Here is a 7,500-nt window from a genome sequence, read left to right as displayed (position 1 = left end):
GGGGGGGGGGTAGTGGTAGTGGCCGGGGGCTGCTGGAGCGAGCGCAGCGGTGAGGTGTAAGAATAATTACATGTAATGACATCGCAACCTTTCAGCGGTGAGTGAGAGAAAGGACCGTGGAGGGGGGAGGAGGGTAAGGGGGGAGGTAAACTATAATAATCTTTGGTAATCCCCTTGTATGATGCCTTTGACAGTTTATATCACCCCTACACCAACAATACATTTCCACTCTCTCAGACTTGTAAAGGAAACCCTGAATCTTTTTTTGGTTTTGTTTGATCGTCTGCGACGCCTTTCTGACTCATTGGCCAATGCGCACGGGGTAAATAGAATAGGCGTGGGCCTGTAGTGGTCTTGTAATTATCTCAGTTATGAGATCTGAGAACTTGAGTCTACAACCAAACAAGACAAAGATAAATCGATTCATAAATAATTAACCCCGTAGGTGCTGAAATCTAATGCGGTGCGCACTTTTTTTTGTGTGCGTATGTGTGCGTATGTGCGCGCGCGTGTGCACGCGTAAGAGTGTAAGTAACACATGCTAAACGACCTTAATTATTTACTATTGTTTGGCACTGTAACGTTATTCAGCGGCACCAATGTGTGTGTGTGTGTGTGTGTGTGCGACCCCCCCCCCCCCCCCCATTTCAATGCTCAGGGTTTCCTCGGTGCGGTTGTGTTTTCTCCACGGTAAACATTGCGGACAAAGGCACAGGTGGTTTGCAGCATGGAGCCATGGAGCGAGGGGGCCATGAGAGTGAGAGTGGCGGCGCTCTGTGAAGACGCCCTGGATGGAATGAGCCGCTCTGTTCTGACTTGCTGCGTTCTGTGAAGGACTCGGGAACCAGGAACTAGGACTCAGGAACCAGGACTCAGGAGCCAGGACTCAGGATTCAGGGACCAGCACTCAGGAACCAGCACTCAGGACCAGACCGACCGGCGGATTGGTGTGTGTGTGTGTGTGTGTGTGTGTGTGTGTGTGTGTGTGTGTGTGTGTGTGTGTGTGTGTGTGAGAGAGAGAAAGAGAGAGAGAGAGAGAGTGAGCGCGCGCGCGTGCGTGTAACTTTTGAGTTCTGCTCACTGACAAATTATTCCATTTGTTTGAATCTAATATTTATGTCCTGTGTTTTCTTTTTATTTATGTGGACATTAATAAAGTAATTCGTATGTTTTCTTGTGCGTGTTTCTGAGAACGGAACAGAACGGAACGGTAACAAACAGAGTTTAATGCGAGACAAATGAGTAATACTGGGGTTAAGAAGTGATGGAAAGAAATGTGTGTGTGTGTGTGTGTGTGTGTGTGTGTGTGTGTGTGTGTGTGTGTGTGTGTGTGTGTGTGTGTGTGCGCGCGTGTGAGGGGAGTAATGGGGGAGGGGGGTTGTCTAGGAGACGGAAACGCGAGAGTGGAGCCCCACAATCCCCGGTTTGATTGGCGTCAGGGCGTTACTGTCATTCAGGAACACCTGCAGCCTCCGCGCGCACAGTCACACACACACACACACACACACACACACACACACACACACACACACACACACACACACACACACACACACACACACACACACGTGAAAACGACTTTTGCTAACTATGCGCGAGCAGGCCGCAGAGGCGTGTGTGTGTGCGTGTTGCGCACAAAATATATATTCACAGCAAATGACAAGTAATTAATAAAACACAAGTCTTAAAAATGAATTAATGACAAATTATGTCGCATTTAACTGCAAACCAAAAATAATGGCGCACCCATACACGCGCGCACGCACACACACACACACACACACACACACACACACACACACACACACACACACACACACACACACACACACACACACACACACACACACACACACACACACACACACACACTAGGCCTACTTGTTGACATGAGCAGGGCAGTTGAGGTGTTTGTGGTGCAGCCTTAAGTTGGCAGACTTGATTCCCCTAACCTTTACTTTACCCATCAAGGAGCCCAAACGTGTTTCACATTCCTCCGTGACTCACCCCGGCATTTATTTCAATAGCCTCGCGATTTTTTTTACGCACACTCTCTCGCGCAAAAAAACGCACCCCAAAAAGATCCACACTGACGACACAACTTATCCCGAAAGACCCCCAAAACACCTTAAAAGCAGGCGGGTTCCCCCATTGAGTCCAAGTGGATGGAGTATAGGATAGAGGGTCGTGCTATGCAGCGTGCCCCCTTGTAAGTTGGTGGAAATCACTGCTCTTAACAAAGACCTTGGGCCACCGCATAATAAAGGGTGTGTTTGGCCAAACCAACAGACCTCTTCCATATTCTCGCAGACTTCTAAAGTAATTCTTTGGGGCTATTGTACCCCGAATCAATACCCCCATATAGAGACACATCTTCAACACACAATTGATTGAAAGGGGGCCTCGGACGTCTTGAAAACGAGTTGGCTGGCGGGGCCAGCCACAACAAACCAGCTCGTTGGGTTTGCTGAAGACATTAACCGTGTTTCTGTGGACCCGTGCTGACCACTTTGTAATGGCCTAAATGGCTTTTCTTTGGAAATTAAGTTCAAGTTGACATTACATCCTCCCAAAAAAAGCCATTCACACAGTGGCCCCGGGGGTGGGCCGGTAGCTAACCGTTAAAGGTCCATCAGGAAAATGCATATCAAATGTTTTAAAGTGGAAAGACCCGATGCGTTGACTTAGTGCTTTTATTTATTATAAGACTGGGAGGGGGGGGGTTAAGTCAAAAGTTGTAACAAAAACGAAGTAGCCTAAAAACTAAAACATAAATTCCTTCATAAGGAAAAAAAAATAACAGCTACGTTAACGTCAGTGAAATCAGTGAAGTCTACTTTTATTCGACATCCAGGAGAAATATCCCATTTATTTTTTCCTGTACTTTTCCTATCCCGACAGCGCACTTTCCCTGAGCCCCCGATCCCTCCACAGCATCAACAAGTGCTTCCCTTCGCCCGCCTCGTGCATTCACATGCAAATGCCCGCGCTCGCGAGAAGCCCTCGAGCTCCCATTGGTCCACAGCTGGCACATAATCACTCGAGAGAAAGCAGGGAAAACTTTCTGGTCATCACCCAGATACTTCAGTCGCATGTGAATCGGTGCTCGTGTCGGAACAAATCACCCGGTCCGCTCTCTAAATTCACCAGATACCAGAAGACGACGACGAGGAAGAGGAGAAGGAGGAGGTTTTGTTTTGTAAACAACCGCAGAACCCCCTGTCTCTTACCGTTGCGAGTTTGAAGGCAGACCCTCTGAAAGTTTTAAAAAGTTGCGCGACGTACAACCAACGTACGTTGCCGCTCGGTTTGTTGTCACGCGCGCGGAGGGCCAGTACTGATTAGATTGAAATTTGAAACACCTGGTGCCCTGTTGTACCTGACGCACGAGCCGCGGCGGGACAAGTCGGGCCACGCGTCGCCGGGTGGAAAGGCGACTCGCGCACCATCGCAGCCTTTTTAATATCTTTCTTTTGGTTTTGAAAAGAAATAACTTATAAGAATAAGAAAACGACGCAGAAAAAAAACAGCATGTACAGCATGATGGAGCACGAGCTGAAGCCCACGGGCCAGCCCCAGTCCCACCAGACGTCCCAGGGCATGTCCCCGGTACCGGGCAACATGACGGGCGGCATGGGCGGCAACGGCGGCTCCCACCCGGGCTCCAAGACTGCGTGCCCCCCGGGCGCCGACCCCATGGACAAGGTCAAGCGGCCCATGAACGCGTTCATGGTGTGGTCCCGGGGCCAGCGGCGCAAGATGGCCCAGGAGAACCCCAAGATGCACAACTCCGAAATCAGCAAGCGGCTGGGCGCCGAGTGGAAGCTGCTCACCGACGCCGAGAAGCGGCCGTTCATCGACGAGGCCAAGCGGCTGCGCGCCGTGCACATGAAGGAGTACCCGGACTACAAGTACAAGCCGCGGCGCAAGACCAAGCCCATGCTGAAGAAGGACCACCACGGGCACGGCGGCCCCGGCGGGGTGGTGGTGCACGGCAAGTACCCGCTGTCCGCCGGCAACCTGCTGGCGGCGGCGCAGGGCCAGGGCCAGGGCCAGGGCGGAGGCGGCAGCCCCCGGGTGGACGGCTACGGCTGGGGCCACGCCGCCGGGGGATACGCCGGCATGCAGGGCGACGCGCTGGGCTACACGCAGCAGCTGCACCGCTACGACCTGTCGGCGCTGCAGTACCCGCCCGCCATGGCGCCACAGTCCTACATGAACGGCGGCAACGCCTACAGGTGCGTCTTTATTTATTTATTTATTTATTTATTTTTAATGCTTTTTATTTGTTAGGACCGTGTTTTTGTATTGGTGAATGCGTGTAGAAGGATGGGGCAGGTGTGTTGTTGTAGGTTGTGTGATTAACAAGATGGGTTGTTGGTTGGTATTCTGTGGAAATGATGGGTTGTATTAAGTAGGGCTGTTATGTTGGTTAAAAAAAAGGGAGATTATTGCAATCTGTTAATTCGAAGGAGAAAGACTTTGTATAGTAGGGACACTTATTGATTTATTGATGTCAAACAGGCCTATGGGATTGAGCCTAAATACTTAAACAGGAGCCCTTCCCCCAGAACTACGTAAGTGACAAGAGTAAATCCTCAAAGTATAGCTTTACATACACTAGAGTGTAATACCTTTGTATTGGGTAATCATTTCTACCGGGTACTCCTGGAACACAGGCCTCACACGGGCGGTGAATCATCGAGGCTCCATCGTGTTTCTGATAAGTCTTGCTTGCCAAACAGGCTTGGCTTGCTTTACTCAGATCGTCCTGCCCAACTTGGAATTGCCACAGTGCAACTTTGATTTCTAGTATTGGCTCCACAGATTTGACTGTGATGGCTGTTGTAATGTGTGGTCAAACAGGCTGATCATCCTAAGGAAAACTGTGTGTGTGTGTGTGTGTGTGTGTGTGTGTGTGTGTGTGTGTGTGTGTGTGTGTGTGTGTGTGTGTGTGTGTTGCATGAGCCAGGAGTGCTTTGTGTGTGGTCCCCTACCCACAATGCACCAGTGTGACCGAAAGCCAGACTAGTGTCCCAGCAATCCTCCAAACATCTACTTTGACAGTTTGAAACGCTGAACTCTTCAACCAGCCTCAAAAGGAAACCTTTGTTTCCCCCTCAAAGTCATTAAATGAAACCTTTTCATTTCCATACCAACATTTAAACTCGTTCAACTGACCTAGTTGTGCTCTTGCACTTTTAATTGTTGTTCAAAACTTTAAACTGGAATATCTCAAGTCTGGGTGGACTACACCAAAACAAACATGGCGCCTCACATTATCACAATAATACTCTTTATTTATTTAAAAGGTTGTCGTTTTAGTGTCTGGTGGAAAGACGGGAGATTAGTGGTGTTGAGCACCGGGGAGAAGTTTGCAGGTGAAAGCATGAAGTCGCTCAATGTTGACCGACAGATCAGCGTGCTATGTGGCGGGCCCAGCCTCTTAAACCTCCCTTTTGTTAGTCTGAACACGCAGGTGCACTGCGGCCTACAGAGAGGGGGGGGGGAATAGGAGCGCTTTTGCCTCATTGTTAAAAGGAAATCCCAGTATGTTCCCTAGATCTGTAGAGTCGAGTTCAAATGAAAGCCGTAAAACCGTTGGCGTGGTTGGGGTTTTTGATAGGACTAGAATCGTTCCACCACTTGGGGTGTGTTTCCAGTAAGTTCAGAGTATTAATATGGATTTGGACGACGACAACAACTCAAACGGCCATATTCGCTCCTCACTCGGTGTTCCCGATAGAACGGCGTTAAAGATGATTGTATCACTCTGTACGCCGCATGTACACAGAATCCACTCTGCCAACGAACTTGGCGAAAACCACACTAAAAGTATCCCAAAGTACTCTCAAAAACGTGATCCACTTCAAGAGACTCCCGAATGCTGTGCCGACGAAGATGACAAAACATCTCATCTGATTGGCTGCCATGTTGACCCTCTCCTCTTCTCCCCCTCCTCCCCCACAGCCCCATGTCGTACGGCAGCAGCCCCCAGCAGCACAGCCCCGTCACCATGTCCATGGTGAAGCCAGAGCCCATGTCCCACTCGCCGCCCACGGGGCCCCACGTCCGGCCACCACCACCACCACCACCACCGCGGGCCCCTCCAGGGGGACCTCAGGGACATGATCAGCATGTACATCCCCGGCGGCGACGGCGGAGGACCCCACGGGCGCCGCTGCCGCCGCCGGCCCGCCGCCGCAGCCCAGCGGGGCTACACCAGCGTCCAGCAGCACTACCCTCGGTGGCACCGTCCCCACTCACGCACATCTAGACACTGGGCGGGGGGGGGGTGGCGGGGTGGAGGAGAGAGACGACGACGACGCAAAGGACGACGCTAAAGGAGCGCGGTGGCGTCTGGGGGGGGGGGGGGGCGGGCGGGCAGGCGGGGGGTGGGGGCGTTGATCACCGCCCCCTTCCCGCTCGGGCACATCTGGCGCTACGAGGGGGGCGGGGTGGAAGGCGTGTCTGAGGGGCCGCCGCGGGGGCCAGAGTGGTACGGGGACACCGACACGTAAGAGACTAGCATTGTAACATGCGTACGCGCGTCCCCCCCCCCCCCCCCCCTTTTTGCACTCGTACCTCCGTACATAGAAGGGCCCCGAGGTGCTGGGGGCCCCCACACAGCCGGTGGGCACGTTGCCACCAAGGTCTACAAAAGCCGTGTGTTTTAATATTCAGAACTGTTATAGTCTACCTCTGTTGTTTTGTGTTTAGGTCTTTACACTCATTCGTCCCAGATTCACAACCCCCCCTGTGTATATACACACACACACACACACACACAACGCGCATGGACGACCCATCCTCCCCAAGTGCCAAAATCTTAAATGGACTGTCTATGAAGGACTGCTGTAAATAGAAGATGTTTCCCTTTTCTTTGTGTGTAAATATTATGACTCTTCTGTCCGGCGTAGGGAGCTCCCAAAACGTTAGCCGGGCCACTGACGTTCCGTCGCAAATCTCTAACCCTTGCGGCCACTTTCATGTAACCACAGATCGCAGCGTTTTCCGAGCGGGAATGCCGCTAGTTGTTCATACGGTCTTCCAGTGCCGCGGTGCAGGGAAGGCCACATCGCCGTGGACGCAGACCCCGTTGTCTGTTTTGCAGTCCTGATGCTCATAAAGTCTACGGAAGGGTGACTTTCTCAGGTTAGGATGTGAGGCCTCACCTGACTCTAGTATATAGAGCCAGCGCCCACTTGTTGCTAGTTCTCAAGAGATCGGGGGGGGGGGGGGCAACGATGGCAGGTGAACCACTTTAACTTCTCCAGGAAGTGTCTTATGAATGGGAGGACCTGCAGGTCCTCCTTGGGGATCAGACAGAGCAGGAGCTGGTGAGCGATGGGGACCCATGCTCCTCTTTATAACCCTTTTCTATGACCCTAGTGCCTTGGGTTCAGTTAAATTGTGGTTTTGGCTGGTTTGATTCCTGTTGGACAATCGAGATTGCAATATCTGAAATAACATTCGGTAATATGTTTTTAAATCTCACTT

The 7,500-nt window shown here is 51.5% G+C and overlaps 1 protein-coding gene across 1 annotated transcript in view; it reads left to right on the top strand.

Moving 5' to 3' along the window:
• Positions 1-3,531: 3,531 nt before the first annotated feature.
• Positions 3,532-7,500, top strand: part of LOC311368688 (transcription factor Sox-19b-like) — a gene marked incomplete at both ends in the record, with an annotated part of 12,424 nt that continues 8,455 nt past the window's right edge. Inside the window, 4 exon segments of the mRNA XM_084487482.1 lie at positions 3,532-4,238; positions 5,971-6,063; positions 6,065-6,242; positions 6,244-6,353. Coding sequence (XP_084343608.1) covers positions 3,532-4,238; positions 5,971-6,063; positions 6,065-6,242; positions 6,244-6,353 — 1,088 coding nt within the window.

This window comes from Micromesistius poutassou (genome assembly GCF_964030765.1).
Source record: "Micromesistius poutassou genome assembly, chromosome: 23".
NCBI classification, from domain to species: Eukaryota; Metazoa; Chordata; class Actinopteri; order Gadiformes; family Gadidae; genus Micromesistius; species Micromesistius poutassou.
This window is presented reverse-complemented; position numbering and strand designations above follow the sequence as displayed.